Source organism: Entelurus aequoreus, linkage group LG01 (genome assembly GCF_033978785.1).
Source record: "Entelurus aequoreus isolate RoL-2023_Sb linkage group LG01, RoL_Eaeq_v1.1, whole genome shotgun sequence".
Taxonomy (NCBI): domain Eukaryota; kingdom Metazoa; phylum Chordata; class Actinopteri; order Syngnathiformes; family Syngnathidae; genus Entelurus; species Entelurus aequoreus.
This window is the reverse complement of record NC_084731.1, coordinates 47952486-47974161: the sequence shown is the minus strand read 5'-3', so window position 1 is coordinate 47974161 and position 21676 is coordinate 47952486. Positions and strand designations below refer to the sequence as shown.

General features: G+C 39.4%; 2 protein-coding genes across 3 annotated transcripts in view; one reads left to right on the top strand and one right to left on the bottom strand.

The window, feature by feature from the left end:
* Positions 1-1532: 1532 nt before the first annotated feature.
* Positions 1533-8243, bottom strand: med20 (mediator complex subunit 20). 2 transcript variants are annotated; one of them, XM_062053529.1, is made up of 5 exons: positions 8093-8243; positions 7741-7886; positions 5123-5376; positions 4873-5059; positions 1533-2358 (listed from the first exon to the last, which is right to left on the bottom strand). In XM_062053529.1, exons 1-5 carry the CDS (start codon positions 8104-8106, stop codon positions 2168-2170), a joined length of 792 nt encoding a protein of 263 aa, XP_061909513.1. In that variant the 5' UTR covers positions 8107-8243; the 3' UTR covers positions 1533-2167. The 2 variants fall into 2 exon arrangements, with proteins under 2 accessions (XP_061909513.1, XP_061909520.1); XM_062053536.1 differs by lacking the exon at positions 1533-2358 and having other exon boundaries at positions 4704-5059; positions 8093-8242.
* A 12568-nt stretch (positions 8244-20811) lies between these two features.
* Positions 20812-21676, top strand: part of bysl (bystin-like) — a 30127-nt gene continuing 29262 nt past the window's right edge. The window contains exon 1 of the mRNA XM_062053518.1: positions 20812-21199. Within this exon, the coding sequence (XP_061909502.1) occupies positions 20938-21199 (262 nt within the window). The 5' untranslated portion in view covers positions 20812-20937. The remainder of the gene's footprint in view (positions 21200-21676) is intronic.

Below are 21676 nucleotides of genomic sequence, written 5' to 3'. Positions count from 1 at the left end.
ACCTTTACTGACATATATTGAGTCATAACTAGGGATGATACTCGAAACCGGTTTTCCCGGTTGTTTGATAAGAAAAGAACCGAGTCCTCGGACTCGAATCCCTTTTTGAGAACCGGTACCCGTTATCGAGACCACTATAGTAAAGGAAAAGAGTTGATTCTTTATTCGAATCCCGTCCCGACCAGAAATGCTCCGTGGGACATCACAAGAATTGACGTCACGTAGCGGCGCAGATAGCGAAAGCAGGAAAACAATGGACGGGGAAAAAAAGCGCTCCAAGGTGTAATAAAGTTCAAAACAAAAGCTATCATCCATCGAATAACTTTACTGAGAGATTTTAGCAGGGTAAAACACATGACGAACACTTTTACGACCAACCGGAAACATAGCAACCAGGCTAGCAACGCACCTCCTTTACGGCAGCTGTCGCAACGTTCTTAAAACAACCGCAGCACATACATATATATACAACATATCTCCCTTTTTTAACTTTTGTTTTTCTTTCCTTGTAAACAAAACAAAATCACACTGTAGATGTGTTGTCTGTCTAATTATAAATAATGCAGACGAGGCGTGTTGGCTGAGTTCTTGACGTTTACTTTCATTGCGTGGCAACATGCAACACTTTTCGGGGCTACCGCGCATGCTCGTAACTCCCGTTGCATGATGGGTAGTGTAGTTGTTATATTCTCTCGCTCATAACATTTTTCCCCCTATAAAGAAATAATGTTAACTCAATAAAGTGTATTTCTTTTTTTAGCTTTAACTTTTCATTTTTTAGCATTGTAACCACATTTGCAAAGAACTTTTCTCTTCATAGAATGTTCTTTCAATAAAGAAATAAAGTGCAAAAATGTCAAAGCATCATAACAAACAGTTATGTCAAATAGCAGCAGAAGTGCACTTTTTGGAGAGCTGTATTATTTTCAGTTTTGTGCCCAAGGGACTCATTTTATTTAACACTATATTATTATTTATACACCTATAGTGATCACAGAGACAGGTTGTTTTTGTGTTACTGTATATATTTGTTTCTCTGAAAAATCCCACTTAATATACTTTGGGTAACAAAAGTCAATATTTATTTATTTTATTTTATTTTATTTTTTTAGGTGGGTAACAGTCAATATTTATTTATTTATTAGATTTTATTTTTTTATTATATAATAAAAGTGAGCTTTTGTTAAACCAAATATTGTGGGTTTTTTTTCCATATACAACAACCTATCTGGACTCGATAAGAGAATCGATAAGGAATCGGTTCGATAAGAGGATTCGATAATAGGCTCGAACTCGATAATTCCTTATCAAACATCATCTCTAGTCATAACTTGTAGACATTTAAAAAATGATTCCTTTTTTATTATTGTTATTATTTTTTGTATTGATACCACACTACTATTGCTTTTTTGTGTCACTTTTGATATGGTTTTGTCACGGTTTTTTTCTTGCATTTTTTTTTTGTGACTTTTTATTTTGTATTTTTTTGCATCTGATCAAGCCCTGTGACTTTCTTCTTCTTTTCTAAGTGTGAACGGTGGAGAGATCCTTGGGAGGTGATCTTGTGATCACTTACAGAGGATCCTTGATGCAGAGGAATATTCATCCATCTTGCTATGGTCTGGATAGCCTGCTGATCCTGAGCCAGAGCGGGATGGATGGATATATATACAATATCTGGGTATTTTTTCTAATAATGTCTATACTGTAAACCTTGAGTTGTTAAAGTTCAAGTGCACCTCTCTCTTTAAGTGTGCATGTGAGTGTGTATGAGTGGACGTGTGCTTGTATGAAGGGTCTGCGTGAGCAAAGTTTTACTGTCAAATGTGATTTTAACTGTAAAATTCAATAAAATATATTTGCAAAAAAAGCAAGAAATAGCAACATTCATATAAACCGGGGGTGTCAAACTCATTTTAGCTCAGGGGCCGCATGGAGGAAAATCTGTGCACACATGGGTCGGACTATTAAAATCATGGCATTAAAACAAAAAAATTAAGACAACATCGGATTGTTTTCTTTGTCTTACTTTGGCCAAAAATAGAACAAACACATTCTGAAAATCTTACAATAAAAATATTGAAAAAAATACTGGCAGCGGTAAAGTTTAGCTCCATGAAGGAAAGAAGGAAGTGAATGAATGTTTATAACTGAATTTTCTTTTGTATTATTTTCCATCCATCCATCTTCTTCCGCTTATCCGAGGTCGGGTCACAGGGCAGCAGCCTAAGCAGGGAAGCCCAGACTTCGCTCTCTCCAGCCACTTCGTCCAGCTCCTCCCGGGGGATCCGGAGGCGTTCCCAGGCCAGCCGGGAGAGATAGTCTTCCCAACGTGTCCTGGGTCTTCCCCGTGGCCTCCTACCGGTCGGACGTGCCCGAAACAAATGAATTAAGTAACGTTTATGACAAACTTTCCAAAACACAATATAGAATGTGAGATATAACAGGATAATGCATACATTTATCATTTATTTTCAAAACGGTTACAAAAAAATGGGACCTCAAAAATTTACTGTGAGACCCCATTTTGAAAATTCCTAGCGCCAATACTCATTCATTCGCGGGCCGGATCTGGCCTGCGGGCGTTGACTTTTTGGTTTGCAGATTTGGTTTATATAGTAAACCAAATCTGCAGATACAAGATCTGAAAAGATTGTCTAACTTTTTACTACTCAAAAATGTTTTCTTTTGCAAATATTGTAAGGCAGAGCTGTACAGTGCAAGCAATTCAGTCGCATTTGCAAAACTAGGTTGTAGAGTCCAGCACCCCCCGCGACCCCATAAGGGACAAGCGGTAGAAAATGGATGGATGGATGGAGTATTGGGGAAAAAGTAGCACACGTGCGAATACAGATTTGACCTTTTAATAGGCGTTTTACTCCTGAAATAAATCCATCCAAATTTGATCAAACTGGAGTAAAATTTTTGCAAATCTGTATAACATGTTTGACATAAACTTAAAACCACAATGGTTAACCACATGGAGAAGTGGTTGACACGGAGGTGTCACGGATCATGTGCTGACAGTTGTGTGTGTGTGTGTCTCCCTCCTGTGCCACAGCACCATGTACAGAGGGGATCTGTGTAGTAGCTGTATCTATTTATTAAACAGAGGCAACACAAACCAGTAAAAAATTCAAAAGAGCTGCCGTCAGAGCCTACAAACTGCTGCTGCTAGCTCGCTAAGCTAACAAAACAGCTCAAGCTCTGAGCTACTACTAACTCGCTGACGTCACTAGGCAACAGGCCCCACCTTTTAAAGACACACGCACAGATGCATACGCAAACTTATCTTAACTGCATTATGAACTACCGGTATTTTTTTTTTTTTAAAGTAGCGTATTAAGGACTTTCCCTAGTAATTAATTACATTTATTAATAGAGTAATTCCATTAGTAATGCAGTTTTTTTTTGGTAAAGTAACGAGTAACTATAATGAATGACTTTTAAAAAAGTAATTTTCAGAACACAGCATCATGAAGCAGTTGGTAGGTTGGTGTTCGTGGTTAACATCTTTGTGTGTATGTCCTATAATAATGTTTGCCTATAAAAACACCATTGTTAAAGGTCAATTATTTTCATGTTCCTGCCGACCTTTTCAAATGTCCTCTTAAACCAGAACTCTTTATTTCATATTTTGTTCTTTTGTGTTTTTGTCATCTGAATAATTGAGCATAGCTAAATGTGTTTTAAAAAAGATTGTAGATTATATTTGACTTTTCTTATATTATTTTCAAGGCTTTTTCTTTTTTCTTATCTAAAAACACCTCTTAAATTGGGATCCCATTATGCAAAACCTACTTTTCTTACTTGTTAGTACCTGTTTTTGTGTATTTGGGATCCCCATTAGCCCCGAAAATTTAAAATCAAGGCATAGTGGACATACGGTATTTAGTTACATCAACGAATATTTCAATTTATAGGTTAGTTTATGGGCCAAACTATATCGGTATATGAGTTTTGATCCATATGGCCCACCCCTACACTCGTGTTAGTGACAGTGCTCGCACAGTTTAGGGATGTTCTCAGTTTAATTGAGCATTACAGTTGTATTGGCCTTATGATGATGACATTGTGTTTAAATGTATGGGGGCACACGTGTACCTTGTTTGAGTGTTAATAATGAAATTGTGATATTTGAGACATTTAACTTTAACTTAACTTAATTTCATATTGCTACAAAAAAAATTCTGTGCTCCCAAAGCATTTCTGTGCTACTTTTTTTTCATTTAGTAGCACAGTGCTACGAGTGAAAAATCTAAGCGTATAGTCCTGTAAGGTTTTTTTTCTCTACTTCTGCTAACTCTTTACAGTTATGTATGTAGATTATACTTGAAGTGTATGAGGTAAGGAAATAGCTAAGGAACATTTTATATGAATTACAATACAAATACAATACATTTGTACAATTAGTGTCTATTTATGTCAATAATTTCATTAAAATAATATATGCGTGTACGCCGCCTTTCGCCCAAGTGCAGCTGGGAAAGGCTCCAGCACCCCCAGTGACCCTGAGAGGGACAAGCGGTAGAAAATGGATGGATGGATATTTGGTGCTCCCAAATACAAAACCTCATTAACTAGAAGTTAGTTGTAGGATTAAGACAAGAGTTAAATGCTAATAAATAAATAAATTAATACCATATTGTTGAAACATAGGTTTTCTGAATAATGTAGATACATGATTTAGTAGCCTTATGTGTGAAAGTTATAAAGACACATTTATACAAGTATTATTTTTTAATCCAAAGCACATTATATGAAACAAAACAATTATTTAAACTAAATGAATAGCAATATAAAAAATAAAAAAATTATTTGACTTCATGCTAACAATTCAACGCACACTACTGCTTTGAATTTGCAGCTTACGAAGTTTGTTGAACAACTCCAGGTACTGAGTCATGGTGTCAACGCAGTCAGACGCTGCGAAAATGCCTTCGGGCTTGGTAGCAAACACAGACGGCAGCTCTGGCACACTCGGGCCCAGAAAAGACTGCATGAACTCTTTCATAAGATTCCAGCAGTCCCCGGGAACCACACAAGGACAATACTCAACCTGAAAAATAAGAGTGGATACAGTCACACCAAGCTGGGGTCAGAATGTTCATACTCCCCATACCTCTACTGATATCCCTCTGGCACTGGAGCTCATGGTCACTGTACCAACTTTAATCAAGAAGTCGCAGTAGCGGAATCGGGATCCCCGACACTCCACTTTGTGGCCCTTTGCATTCTGGAAGTGGCTCTTCAGCTTCACCATAAGAACGTCAAAGTTGCCGTCAGCTACAAGGCAGGGACTGTTCTCGAACAGAGCCAGGCAGCTCAGAGGAGTTTCAGAGTTGTGCATCACGTATAAGAGCTTGGAGGGCTGACCTGGATGAAACACAAACACTGACTCTTACTGCATACATTAGAAACAGTATCTCATAAAAGTGAGTCCACTCCTCACATTCCAGCAAGCGTTGTATTACATTATTATTATAGTGGTAATAGTAGTACCTCAACTCATTAGCTCAATTGGTTCTGTACCAGAGCTCCTAATTCAAAACACTAGTATCACAGGTCAACGTCATCCATTGAAATTAATTGAAATCAATTTATTTGGTGCTTGACCTTCCCAAAACACAACACTTCTAACCTGCATTTTAAAAAGAAAAATACAACTACGGGAGTTTTATGAAGTAATGTCATAATGATATATAGCATTTACCCTGGAGAGCAGACTTCTACTGTATCTCCTTCCAGTTGCTGCTGTCAAACACACCACCAGCAGTTTCTCTATATTTTTATAGATAAATGTCCATATTTTTATATGATTTTATCATTCTTGAACAGCACTATTGACTTTTTGTGCTACAGTATGGCGCATACTTGCAGTGATACGCTCAAACTACTTCACCAAGTCCGCTTGCTACACCCTCTGTCATGTTATTGATGATTTCTTTAATTCAATGAATATCATCCACTTCTTCTCAGCACTGTCCTAACACTGACTTCCTTCCTTCCAATGCATCCATCCATCCATTTTCTACCGCTTGGCCCCCCCATGGTTAGAAAAACTAAGTTCTAAGTTAATGCTAGTGAGTAAGCGAGTGAATGGCGTTGAGATTTGTAGCTAAATTGTTTTGCTTGAAGCATAACAATTAGTCAAGAGACAGCTCTTATCGCAAAACACTCTTAAGTTGATGTACCACTGTTTTGAAAGTAATCCTTTCTAAAAGGTTTCAATACAGACTGAATCATACTGAAACTACTGTCGAGGGCGAACACTCCCTTTTCCTCTCCCTTATCTCTCCTGCTTTCTTCTTTGTCCTGTCTTAACTTTCTTGTTGCCTCTTTTTGCACTGCTCTCCAAATCTAAACATTGGAACTATTTAACTGGCCTCAACAAAATTGACAAGATCTTGGGTTTGGGGTAACCTGCTTGTATCGATGGAGCGGTTGTTGCTGGACACACGATGGACTCTTGGGAGAAGAAGTGCCGCATGCCTGGCGACCCTTTCAGTCGAGGACGTGAAGATATCCACCTATTTGGAATTATGACAACAGGACATCTGCTGATTGGAGTAAGCGTTGCTCTTGTTTGTCGACAAATTGGAAGTTGCTGGCATTCTCTAAAGTACCCGAATGCTGCCACAAATGATTGGAGGATGCGGGCAGAACTGTGGACACCTTGTGATTTGGATAACACTGGACTGTCTGCCCTGCAGGATGAATTTGAGGACCAGTCATAGACAATTTAGAGTGAAAAGCAAATTTTAATTTCACTCGCATACAAAACATTCTAACTTGGATTGTTTCCCTGGCTTCGAGACTCTTCTGAAGGACAGTGCGGCGAGGACACAACAAACTCCCTTCTTGTCTCTCATGGACACACACCTGTTGTTGTTGACTTTGGACTGACTGACAAGAACACCAAGGACGCGGAACAGAGACATGCGGCAGGCTTACACATACACATGCATCCACAAAAAATATATGCCACACACACATACCCCTCCTCCATCCAACAACTTTGACGCAAATCCCTTAGGGGTGATGGATGGATGGGCAGCACCTAAAGAGCTGCAGCCTGCTACCGTAGGCCCCACTCCCTCCCCTCTGTTGCAAGTCTCGATTTGTATGTTGTAATATGTACATGTGCTTTGCTATGGAGTTTTTTTTAACACTCCAGACTGAGCCCCCTTAGGAGCCCAGCCTAGATAGTATTTTTTTTATTCATCCTCCCCAGCATTGACCTTTTTCCCATCTTTTACGGGGCGCCTTGTGGCGACCCATCAGCGTTCCTGTTCTGTAACCCTGTACACTGTTTATTTGTCTAATCTTGAACGGGTTTGTGTTGAAAACAAAGTTTCATTGTACTTGTGCAATGACAATAAAGACCTACCTACCTCCCTACCTACCAAAGCATTTTTTCCACAAGAAATTTTTCAGTAATCTTAAATATATGAACACAAAACGCATTTCATAAAGAATAATTGGTTTTACATGCATAAACCAATGCAAAGTACTTATGACATTTTAACATATTTTTCACTATAAGGTGTCACTTGTGTTACCAGCTATTTACATAATAACGGCTGTGTTAAAATGTAAGCGAATATTACATCTATATGACTTTGCTACAAGCTGTACACTGACTACTTGGATAAATCATAACCTGCCTACTGAAATGTGAGGGCTGTAGACAATTGTGACAGTACATTCAAAAAACAACAACACAATGTTTAGTATTACCACTGACACTTCCAGTTGCATGGTATGTCTCACAGTCTACACAGAAGCTGCCCTGCTTCACAGCTCCCAATTGCTCCAGTTTCTTGTGCACCATGTCCACAGTCTGTTGCACACTCTTCCCGTCTGCCACTGGTACTTGACACACACTGCGTGAAGACAATGCACATTGTTCCTTTAAAATCACCCGCCAGATAGTTAAACCTGATAATAAGTAACGTTGGTGAATAGAACAAAGCGATGCTGTGCAACAAAGTAATTTCATGCTTCGTGGCAATTTGCGAAGAAGAGCTATAAAGCAAGAGAAATAATAAGAGAACATTGAATTAAAAAAAAGATATATATAGAATCTCACCAAGTGACTCCCATTATTGATGTTTGCTTTCAGCCACTCGTTTTGTCACAGGGTGAACACTTCCGGGTGACGTTTTTCTTCTTCTTTTTACTTTCCAACAGACTGAACGCATCTTAGGCGCATTGCTGCCATCTACTGGTCCGTATCTAATTTCCTTCATCACCTCAGGTCTTCTTCTTCTTCTTGTGATTTTATGGCGGTTGGCAAGCAACCTTGTGGTGAGCATTACCGCCACCTACTGTAATGGAGTGTGGATCGAGGTGGATTCCTACTCTAAATTCTTTTATTTAACCCAGTGTTTTTAAAAAATGTGTGTATTGCTTTATAACCTGTGTGTTCTGAGTGCAATCCTAATATATCTTCCACTGCTAACCTAATATTCTCTTTCGCTAACTTATTTCCCAGTATTCCCTTTCTCTATTATATTTTCCACGATGTATTAAAACATGTCTTACATTTTCTATCTGTTGGCAAGAATCACACAGTCCTGTAGCATGTTTCCCCATCAAGTTCAATGAACTATTTAGATATGTATGTCCTAATCTCATTCTAGTAATAATGTCTTCTTCCTTCCTATTTCTATTGCCTCCTCTCATTACACCTACTCTCCTCTGGACTTTGTAATACTCTCTACCTTTTGTTTCCTTATTCCAATTATCCTGCCACTTTTTATTGTGTTCTATCTTAATGATGTTCTTCACTTCTTCTTTACTGTGCTTAATCTCCATGTTTACTTCTGTTTTAGTGGTTGCTTGTTTTGCGTACTTATCAGCTAATTCGTTCCCCTCAACTCCTACATGAGCAGGAACCCAAAGAAATGTTACCACACCTCCCGCTTTATTTATTCTGTAGACTGCCTGAACTATTTCATAAACTAAATCTTGTCTTGTTTCTGACGCTATGTTTTTTATGCTAGTCAATGCACTGCTGGAGTCCGAGCACACGACTGCTTTTCTTGCTTTATTTTCTTCTATCCAATTAATTGCCATATAAATTGCTACCAATTCTCCCGTAAAAACAGATAATTTATCATTAATTCTTTTATTTAATACTATGTTTCCTTGTGGAATAACAGCTGCTGCTCCTACCCTATTATTTATAGTTTTTGATGCATCTGTGTACACCATGATGTTGTCTAAAAACGTTTCCTCAATCCATTGTTCTATCTGGTAACTATTTAAATTTCTATTCTTTAGTAATTGCATGTTTACATTTGGGTTTTCATACATCCACGGTGGTATTGCGGGGATTGGTACTGTAGGGCTAACTTTAATATTATCAATTTGAACTTTATTACATCTGTCTCCTATTATCCACCCAAAACTATTCATTTTTTTCTTCTCTTTTTCTTGGCAGTTTAATAGTACTTGATGGGTTGGATGTCCTTGCTTGGACCCTTTTAAGTTTGCCCAATAAACTACTGACAGTTGATCTCTACTCATATATAAAGGTTTTTCATTCATCTCTACTTGTAATGCTGCAACTGGGGTTGATTTAGTAGCTCCACAACATAATCTTAAAGCCTGTGATTGGATCCTGTCTATTTTCCCAAGTAATGTTTTTGCAGCAGATTGATAAATAATGCATCCATAATCAATAACAGGTCGTATTAAACTGATGTATATTGCTTTCAATGTCTGCCTATCAGCCCCCCAGTCTTTACCCCTCAAAGCCCTCATTACATTTAACACCTTTTTACTTTTCTCCACTATTTTGCTGATGTGGGTTGACCAGTTAATATTTTTATCAAACCATATACCCAAATATTTAAATACTTGTACCTCTTCTATATTTTCTCCATAGAGTTTAATTTGGATCTTGTTTTGTACTTTCCTCTTTGTAAAATTTATGACTTTTGTCTTTCCAACAGAGAATCTTAAACCCCACGCCGTTCCCCATTCTTGAACTTTATTTACCGCTTTTTGAATCTTCTTTTCTATATGATTAGTATTTCCACCTCTCTTCCACATCACTCCATCGTCAGCAAACAGTGCCACATCCACTAATCCTTCCACTTCACTAAAAACTTCATTTATCATTATTGAAAATAATACTGGACTTATTATACTCCCTTGCGGGGTCCCATTTTCCACTTCATATACTCTGCTGTATTCATTCTCTATTTTTACTAATATTTTTCTACTTGTTAAGAAGTCTTTTATCCATCTATACATTTTCCCTCTAATCCCAATTATATTTAGTTTTATCAGCAACCCCTGTTTCCACAACATATCATAAGCTTTCTCTATATCAAAAAATACTGCAATTATACTTTATTTATTTATTTGTCCCTTTCTAATTTCCTCTTCCAGCTGCACTGCTGGGTCGTTTGTGTTTCTTGCTTTGCGAAATCCACTTTGGTAGTTTTTTATTATTTCTTTTGACTGTAAATAATATACTAGTCTTTCATTAATCATTTTTTCCATTACTTTACCCAAATTTGAGGTCAATGCTATCGGCCTATAATTACCTGCCTCTTCCGGGTCTTTCCCTGGTTTGCATATCGGAATTATTACAGCTTCTTTCCACTCTGCTGGTAATTTCCCTTCTTCATATATCCTATTATATAATTTCAAGACCACTTCTTTGCCAATGCTGCTTAAGTTTTTGATCATCTGATAACTCACCTGGTCTTTTCCTGGTGTTGTATTTTAACCTTTTTCAATATTCGAACCATTTCATTCAAAGAAAATTTCATATCTATAGTGTTGGTTAAACTATTATCATTGTCTTCCACCATTTCCCCAATATTTAAACTAATTGTTTCTTCTCTCTTTTGTTTTTCTACATTTCTCAAATTATCATTACTGTGCACTTTAACAAATGTCTTTGCTAAAAGTTCTGCTTTTTCTTTATTTTCTACCACACACCGTGTCCCATCTTTCATCACATGATTTTTATGTTCACTTCTGATCCCTGACATTTTCTTGATCATTCCCCACACTTGGCCTAAAGGGGTAGTTCTATTTAATGATTGACAAAACGTTCTCCAATAGTGTTTTTTTTGTCTTTTTAATAACGTACCTTACTTTAGCTTGGTGCCTTTTATATTGGATCATATCTTGGAAATTATGTGTTCTTCTCAATATTCTAAATGCTCTATTCCGTTCTTTTATTGCGTCTGTGCACGCTTGTGTCCACCACGGCACTATCTTCCTTCTTTTCCCTATACTACTCCTTGGTATGCTCTTTTTGGCTGCTTCTATTATGCACTTTGTAATATCTGTATTCAGTTGTTCAATATCTTGATTTATATCCACTTCCTTTAATGTCATGTCGGTACTTTCCCTAAATTGTCCCCAATCACTGTGATTATACTTCCATCTTCCTTCTTTTTTAGTGCTTTCTGTCCTTTGGTTTATGTTTATGTGAATGAAGATTGGGTAGTGATCACTTCCTATAGTGCTGTCTTTATTTACTTCCCACTCTACCTTTCCTGCTAACCCTTGTGACACCAGTGTTAAATCTATTGCTGTTTCTTTACCCGTAACTACATCTAATCTGGTTCCCGACCCATCATTCACACACACCAGTTCTTTTTCCTCCAAAAATGCTTCCAATGTTTCCCCATTCCAGTCATCCCTTTCACCCCACATTGTGCTATGTGCATTAAAGTCACCACACCAAATGATATTGCCACTCCAGTGCTCGACTATTTTTTCTAGTTGATGAATTTGTAATTTCTTGCACGGATTATAGAAGTTTAGAACTTTGTATCTTTCTTTATTATTCCATACTTCTACCCCTACTTTTTCTAGTTCTTGATTTTCTTTTAATATTGTATAATGCATGTCTTCTTTAATAAATATGGCACATCCTCCTCCTTGCCCATCATTCCTATCTTTACGTATTGTTACGTATCCTTTTATTATAAAGCTCAATTTTGGCTTCAGCCAGGTTTCTTGAATACATATTATATGTGGTTTATTTTTCATATTATTAATATATCCCTTTAGTTCCTGTCCGTTTGCTACTAAACTTCTGGCATTCCACTGAATAATTAACATGGCGTTGGATTGTGGTAACATGACTCTGTCTCGTCTACTCTCTGTAGTTCACCTTGTACCTGTTCCCAAGATAGTTCTTTTAAATTTAAGAACTTTGCTGCTGCTTTGACAATTATTTTGATCTTCTCAGTTTTATTTCTTGCCTGTTCTGTACAGTTTATGACATATGCCAGGAACACAACTAGCTTGTCCATAGAAAGTCCTGTATTTGTTGCCTCTTGTTTTTTATTACTTGAACTATTGCCACTTCTGTCTCGTTCTGAACTATTCTCACTTCTATCTTGTTCTGCACTTCCTTGATTTCTTACTTTAACTGCCTCTGCGTATGTAATATTTCTTTCTACTCTGATTTGCTGTACTTCTGTTGCCTGTTTCCTAATGACACATCCCCCATACGCTGCTGTGTGATTCCCGCCACAGTTACAACATTTGACCAGATCATTATCTCCACATTGTCCATATTCATGCTCCCCTCCACACCTTCCACATCTCAACTTAGCATGACACACACTGGCTATGTGCCCATAGCGTTGGCACTTGAAGCAGCGTACTGGGGGTGGGACGTAAGCTCTAACATAAAAGCTTAAAAACCCAATCATGATTCTCTGCGGGAGGACTTCTTCGACAAACTGTACTAATACTGATTCGCTCTCCATCTTTTCTCCATTTCTATATGCCATCATTCTTGTCAACATCTTGACAGTTCCCCCTTTTATTTGTCTTTTCAATTCTTCTAAATTTTCACCTCTTGGAATTCCTGTCACTACTCCTCTTGCCCCCTTTCGTTCTCCCACTTCGATTTTTTCCTTTATTATCTTATTGCACAGTTTTTGCAACCGCATTGCTTTACTTTTTTGCTCTCCATTTTTGCATTTAATCAAAAGTCGCCCGTCCCTAAGCACCTTCGCTATCTCCACCTCTCCGATGTCCTTCTTTAACCCCTTAACCAGTGTCATTAAACTTATGTCATTCATGTCTTGACTTGATTTAAATGTATATATAATCCTATAATTATCTTCCATAGTCTTTTTCCTTTTTTCTACTTCTTCATCTTCTTCATGGGCTCTTTTAGCACTCAACTTTCCTTCATGCCCTCCGCTCCCCTTCTTTCCTTTCTCCCCTCTAGTCCTATCCACGTCCATACCTTCCTCATACATCCCGTCACTATCCCCTTCCATCTCGATCCAGTCACAAAACAGTTTATGCACAACCGCCAAGAAGATTTGGATACTCTCACGTGTTTAGCCACCGCTCTTGGTTTACTTCCGCCTTCCGTCGACCAAGGCTTTTCTCTGACCACTCTCCGCGTCCTCCCACCCTCCCATCACCTCAGGTCCTTCAGTACAGTGTTTTTCAAACTTTTTTGAGCCAAGGCACATTTTTTTCATTGAAAAAATCCAGGGAGACACTATCCCATCCTCGTCGCCATTGTTGTGTGCCAAACTTGACACTTATTAGTTCACTTATTAGCAATCTAAGCTTAATAATACACCAAAAGAAAGCTTATTGTCTTCTTCTGCCTTTTATTACCGCTCTTACTTTTTCCACTTCCAGGTGTCCAACACACAACACATGCCATCATATCCTGTGTCCCCCGCCCTTAAGTTCCCCTTACAATGGTTCCGGTATTGTCCTGTGACCCGAGTAACCAATACATGACAGACACCACCAGCAGAAAATGTTAAAAATGAAACTCAATAGCCTATATTGACAATATAAAGTCCATCCATCCATCCATTTTCCTCCGCTTATCCAAGGTTGCAGCAGCCTAAGCAGAGAAGCCTAGACTTCCTTCTCCCCAGCCACTTCGTCCAGCTCCTCCCGGGGGATCCCGAGGCGTCCCAGGCCAGCCGGTAGACATAGTCTTCCCAACATGTCCTGGGTCTTCCCCGTGGCCTCCTGCCGGTCGGACGTGCCCTAAACACCTCCCTAGGGAGGCGTTCGGGTGGCATCCTGAGCAGATGCCCGAACCACCTTATCTGGCTCCTCTCAATGTGGAGGAGCAGCGGCTTTACTCTGAGTTCCTCCCGGATGACAGAGCTTCTCACCCTATCTCTAAAGTCGTTCTCATCAAATACCTGACGCAATTGTTCGATATGACTTCAAACCATAACCATCATTAATTATCTTGTCCCAAAGTAGGCTTATGAGCTACCTGCTAGCTTTTACCATGAATTGATTAACGTGGACCCTGACTTAAACAAGTTGAAAAACTTGTGGTTGGGGGGGTGGTTGTTTACCGCTAGAATTCACCAACTCGAGTATTTCATAAATATTTCATATATATATATATATATATATATATATATATATATACACAGTATATATATATATATATATATATATATATATATATATATATATATATATATATATATATATATATATATATGTATGTATGTATGTATGTATGTATGTATGTATGTACTTTAATTTTAAAATAATCTAATATATATATATATATATATGAAATACTTGACTTCCAGTGAATTCTAGCTATATATATATATATTTATTTTATTTACATAAAAGAAACACTTGAATTATCTATCCATTAGATGGCAGTATTGTCCTGTTTAACTTCTCTGTTCATGACTGAGAAATCATTTCGGCCACCGTGTTCAATGGAGAAGTCTGTTCTACATATTTACAGGCAACATACACCTTCCCCTTCGAACTGTCCTGGATGAACTGAAATTCTTGTTTCCATTCGTTTTGGAACTTGCAAGCGTATTTATATTGTGGGAAAGCGGACGTGAGAACAGGCTGTCCCCACTCAGTCTCAGGTCCGCATTGAGCTGGAGAGCTCCGGCTGAATACCGGGAGTTTGTCGGTAGAAAATCTCTGCCGGGAGGTTGTCGGGAGAGGCGCTGAATAACGGGATTCTCCCGCTAAAAACGGGAGGGTTGGCAAGTATGGATTCTGGTCTTCTCACTATCCTAATTCTCTTAGATCTCACTGCAGCCTTTGACACCATTTCACACACTGTCCTCCTCCATAGATTGCACAGTATTGGCATCACAAGCACACCCCTTCACTGGTTTAGATCATATCTCTCCGACCGCACTCCGTTTTTTCAACTCTGTTCACTCAAATCCCCTCCGTCTCCCGTTTCCTCTGGTGTCCCCCAGGGCTCTGTTCTTGGTCCCCTGCTTTTTATCATTTACATTCTTCCCCTTGGCAATATTTTCCGTAAATTTAAAATACATTTTCACTGTTATGCGGATGACACCCAGCTCTACATCTCAACCAAACCAACTGCCTCTCTTCCTCCTTCCTCCCTTACAGACTGCCTCAGTGAACTCAAGCAGTGGTTCTCATCCAATTTCCTTCAACTCAATAGTAATTAAACCGAAATCTTACTTGTTGGTACAAACCAATTCTCGCCAAAACCAACAGCTTGTCCGTTACTCTCGGCAATTCCTCGGTCTCACCCTCCTCCCAAGTCAAGAGTCTGGGTGTCATCCTCTACAGCACACTCCTTTCAAGCCCACATAAACAACATTACCCGATCTGCTTACTTTCATCTACGAAACATTAATCGTCTTTGCCCATCCCTTACCCCACATACTGCTGCCATACTAGTCCATAGCCTTGTCACCTCTCGCCTGGACTACTGCAACTCTCTCCTGTTTGGTCTCCCTCACAAGTCCCTTCACAAACTTCAGCTTCTCCAGAACTCTGCAGCCCGGATAATCACCAGAACCCCTTCAATCCAGCACATCACCCCTGTACTGCAGCAACTCCACTGACTACCCATCAAACATCGTATCCACTTTAAAATAATTCTCCTCACTTTCAAAGCCATCCATAACCTCTCTCCGTCATATCTCTCTGACCTGCTCCATGTCGCCACGCCCTAACGTTCCCTAAGATCTTCTTCATCCATCCATCTCACTGTCCCCTTATTTAAACTGTCCACCATGGGTGCCCAAGCTTTCAGCCGCTCTGCCCCACATCTTTGGAACTCTTTACCACCAGACCTTTGTAACTTGGACTCAACATCCCTCTTCAAATCAAGACTCAAAACACATCTATTCCTGACTGCGTATTTATTGTAATCATCTTATCTTCTCTATCTTTGTTGTTGTTGTTGTTTTTATCCAATTTGATTTTATTGTTTTGATTTTGTACAGTGTCCTTGAGTGCCCAGAAAGGCGCCTTATAAGTAAAACTTATTATTATTATTATTATTATTATCGCAGGGCCAACACAGATAGGCAGACAACATTCACACTCACATTCACACACTAGGGCCAATTTAGTGTTGCCAATCAACCTATCCCCAGGTGCATGTTTTTGGAGGTGGGAGGAAGCCGGAGTACCCAGAGGGAACTCACACAGTAACGGGGAGAACATGCAAACTCCACACAGAAAGATCCTGAGCCCGGGATTGAACTCAGGACTACTCAGGACCTTCGTATCGTGAGGCACATGCACTAACCCCTATTCCACCGTGCTGCCTAATCTGGCCATTTGTTCTTTAAATGTTTCAATGTTACTTCTACAAGATTACCTGCATTAATACTTTTCACTAATTCTAGTATTGAGAGATCCACATCTGGCTCTGACAGGATCCATGGAGGAACAGGTGACCAACGCACCACGGGGCCCAACTGCAAATCACATAATCCTATCTCCACCGCTCTGTTCCTTCCTGAGTGCATAAAATGTTCCCTCCTACCTCTACTGCAAGTGTCTTGTAGTTCCCAGTGCTCTCCCATCACCCTGTCAGTGTGGATTAAGGACCCCCAGCTCTGCAATGTAGCCCAGTAGGTCAGCGCCAGTTTGCTCTGTGTCACTTCTAAAGAAGTTTCACCTGTTTCTACCAAAAGTTCTTGATGAGGAGTAGTTCTGAACGCCCATGTGCATACCCAAAGTGCTTTAGTCTTTATGGTGCCTATATTGTTTGAGGATGGAGCGGGCAGCAGCCCCATATATAATGCAACCGTAGTTTATATTGGATCTAATTGCTGCCTTATATTTACTCATTAATGTTTCCTTGTTAGCGCCCCAATCTGTTCCCACAAGACACCTCAATACGTTAATGCAATTTTCACACTTGGCCATCATTTTCTTTATATGCTTCCTCCAAGTCATATTCTCTTCAAACACTACACCAAGAAATGTAAGAGTTTTGACCCTTTCAATTGATTTTTTATACAAACTAAGATCTGATTTTGATATTGCTGACTTTTTATACCCAAACACAACATACTTGGATTTAGCTACAGATATTTTAAAACCCAATTCCTATGGGTGAAATTCTTCTTCTTCTTCTTCTTTTTTGCTTCACATCAGCTGCAAACAGAATTAGTTTATTACCGCCATCCTTTGGATGTGAATGATCTTTTACTAATAACTTACAATTTAAACTTGTATGCCATTATACATAATTTAAAAATAATTATATTAATATCCATCCATCCGTCCATTTTCTACAGCTTGTCCCTTTTGGGGTAGCGGGGGTGGCTGGAGCTAATACCAGCGGCACTCGGGCGGTAGGCAGGGTACACCCTGGACAGCTGGTATTGGCTCGAGCCCCCCCGCGACCCTGAGAGGGACAAGTGGTAGAAAATGAATGGATATATATATATATATATATATATATATATATATATATATATATATATATATAGTACAGTATAGTACACCTTCTCCTCATTCAGTCGTTTTCTTTATTTTCATGACTATTTACATTGTAGATTGTCACTGAAGGCATCAAAACTATGAATGAACATGTGGAGTTATGTACTTAACAAAAAAAAGTAAAATAACTGTAAAACATGTTTTATATTCTAGTTATGTTATGTACAGAGAAGGGAAGGAGGCGACAACCAGGGCACAACTGCGGTTCACAAGGTTTATTCAAACCTTTGATGATTACGTGGCGTGTGTATGCTACTCAAAGTGAATGAGTGTAGACTATGTGTAATATATTAATAGTAGTGATGGGTCCGGCAACACCAATGCATCGGCGCATGCGTCGAGCTCATACCTGTGTCGGTGCGCGTATCGCTTTTAGAAAGTCACGTGACCGAACACGAGCTGTTTTGGTCACGTGACCGCTCATAAGCTGTTCTGGTCACGTGACCGCTCATGAACTGTATCGCACTGTTTATTAGGAAGCGGCGCAATGCGTGTTGTTGACGAACACCGTTAGGGCCGCTTGTTGTCACTGTCACTCAAAGTTGCATTTCAAAATTACACAGAATAAATGTGTTTATTTTGTTTAGAATTCAGATGGGTTTGATTTGGTGCGCGGCATATATTGGCTGTGCGGCGCACGGTGTGCGCGGAGGACGCTTGAGCACTGCGCAATTGCGCAGGCGCGCACCTTAGAGGGAACGTTGCTCACAGGGCACAGAGGAGGCGTCAGTGCGATACAGTTCGCGTATCGGTCACGTGACCAAAGCAGCTCATGATCGGTCATGTGACTTTCTAAAAGCGGTACGCGCACCGACACAGGGTTTCGCTCTATGAACTCGACGCATGCGCCGATGCATCTGTGTTGCAGGACCCATCACTACTGTTACTAGAGAAGGTATAGGAATGACGGCGTGGCGAAGTTGGTAGAGTGGCCGTGCTTGTTACTGGGGTTCAATCCCCACCTTCTACCATCCTAGTCACGATACATGTTCACATTATTTGACTGTATCTAAAAAAGATAAAAATATATTTTTATTTAAATGAAGATATGAAATAATCCTAAATGAAATACAATGACTTGGTTTATATTATTGTATATACTAGGTCATAAAATCAGTGTCAGTTGAGTCGGTCCATAGGTTGCCTGTAGGGATTTTTAATGTCCAGCAAATGTCAGTATTTAGTGACACAGTATCGACACAGTATCAATACAGTTTTGCAATGTGTCGAAACGCTTCATGAGGCCTCATCAACCCATCACTAATTAATAGTGTAAATGTTACCGGGGGTTGTTGTCTGTGAGTGTTGGTTGTATCTTTCGTCGAGTCCAGAGGGGCAAGGCAAAGAGGCAGTTCGTGAACAAGAGGTCGAGGGCAGGAGCGAGGCAGCGTGGTCTGGGTCCGAGCAGGGAGGTCGTGGATCGAGGAAGTCGGTCACTGCGGAAGACACAAGGGACATGAACAAGGGAGACACGGAGAGAGAGCAAATAGCAAAGCACAGGGGAGGGAATGCCAGACGTGATGCTTACTGGGAAGATTAGCGACGTTCTGGCAAAGGTTCCTCGGGTCCGCTGGTCTTTATGCCGCTCCCCCTCGTCAAGTCCAGCTGTGCTGATAAGTGATTGTTTGCAGGCTTGTTGCTGTGTGGGTGTGTTGTGCTCAGCGCGAGCAGAGGCGTGTCTGAGCATGCTGCCAGCAGAGGGGTTAGCAGAGGTGCCTGCAGCTCCAGCTGCAGAGGAAACGCGGGTTCGACTCCGCGTCATGACAAGTTACTTCAAAAAAGCCACCCTTTGCTCTGATTACTGCTTTGCACACTAATGGCATTCTCTCGATGAGCTTCAAGCACACATGTGAAGTGAAAACAATTTCAGGTGACTACCTCTTGAAGCTCATCGAGAGAATTCCAAGAGTGTGCGAAAAAGTAATTAGAGCAAAGGGTGGCTATTTTGAAGAAACTAGAATATAAAACATGTTTTCAGTTATTTCACCTTTTTTTGTTAAGTACACATGTATTCATTCATAGTTTTGATGCCTTCAGTGACAATGTACAATGTAAATAGTCATGAAAATAAAGAAAACGCAATTGAATGATAAGGTGTGTCCAAACTTTTGGCCTGTACTGTATATATATGCCTCTGCATATTTCCCCCCAGTTCTTATTTACTGTATTTCAGTTGCTTTTTTTTGCCTCTCAGTCTCTGTGGCCAACACTGTGTGCTCCACCACAATTTACACATTTTTCCTGCACCCCTGCTCCACTTTAGAATTATTTTTAATTCTTCCTCCCCATCAGTCTTATTTTGCACAACTCTGTCTGTCTCACTTATGCTGCTCGATGAGCTATTCCAATATCCTCCATACTTTCTTCACTCCTACTCGAATCCCTTTTTGTATGGTGTCGACCCTACCATTAGTCTGACCATCTCAACTCCATTTTCCTGCAAACGCCGAAGTCCACCTCTGTTCTGTTCTGTTCACCTCTGTAAAGTTCTTCTTAAGGTGACATTTTTATGGAAGTAGAATTGTCTCACATCAACCTACATATAGGTATCAATATGATATTAATACATCTGCATATATTAATAAATATACAAATACAAATTTGATATACAAATAAATAATTTGTATAAATAAACGCATATTTGTAAATTTATTTTTGAGATTTGAAAATATATACAAATCAAATGTATAAATATAACAATGTGACATACAAATAAATCAATAATTTGTATAAATAAATGTGTATTTGTATATATTTTCAAGTCTCAAAAATATATTTACAAATACGCATTTATTTATACAAATTATTGATTTATTTGTATATCACATTTGTATTTGTATATTTATTAATCTTTGCATATTTATTAATATCATATTGATATATATATAAATTGACGTGGGACAATTCTACTTCCATACATTTTGGTTTCCGATGGAAATAAAGTAGGTCTAAAAAAATCGAATACAATCATAAAATATTATCAAAACATAATAAACATCAATGGATGATCAAATGAATATACATAATATTTAAATAATGCAATTTTAAGCGACGAGAAAATGTTAGGATGTGACGCAACGTGAACGCAATTTCCGCCCTGCAGGACCCTTGCACGTGTGACGCTCATGTGTGTTTACAGTACTTAGACGATTATTACGTTTATTTGTACCGATTAATCAAAAAATAGCCATGCCGAAATTCAAAAAATCCAAAGGAGGAGGCGAAAAGAGAGGAGAGACGGAGACGCTGGTGGACCAGATGCTACAGGCGGACACCATACGAGCCAAAGGCCGGGTGAAAAGCAGGGACGGTCGGCGAGAGGACGAAGACAAGTACGTGGACGAACGCCTGTCGCGGAAGATCTTGCAACAAGCCAGGATTCAACAGGAGGAACTTCAGACCGAATATGGCCTCGCACCTGAGAAGAAGAAAGCACCCGTCACGGTACTCGGTAAGAGAAAAACAGTACTTTTAACTGTATGCAAGAAGAAAAAACATTATTCATTGGTTTTGGTGTATCAGTTTTTACTCTGTTCTTTTAGTACCATTAAAAATATAGTGCTATTCAATAAATACTGATACTATTTCCATTTTCCGTTTACACTAAACCGGCTAAGGTTATCAAAGGTAAATCCCACCTAACCTTGTCCGTGTCCACACACAACAATGGTCGTTTAAGACCCCCTCGCGACCTAATACGCATGTGCGGAAAATGTGCACGTCATAGTCACCTCCAGTGTTGTTTTGTGTGCAAGTTCTTAAATTTAACTTATCTCAACAATATCCAGTGTTGTATTTCAATTAACTGGAATCCAGTGTGCTGTGGGGCGCTATGGGTGAGGGCCGACATCCGGGCAACTGAGCTACATACGGGTTCTTCGAGCCATAGCAACCAGACTGGCGTTGAAAACAAACCGTTGCCATTACT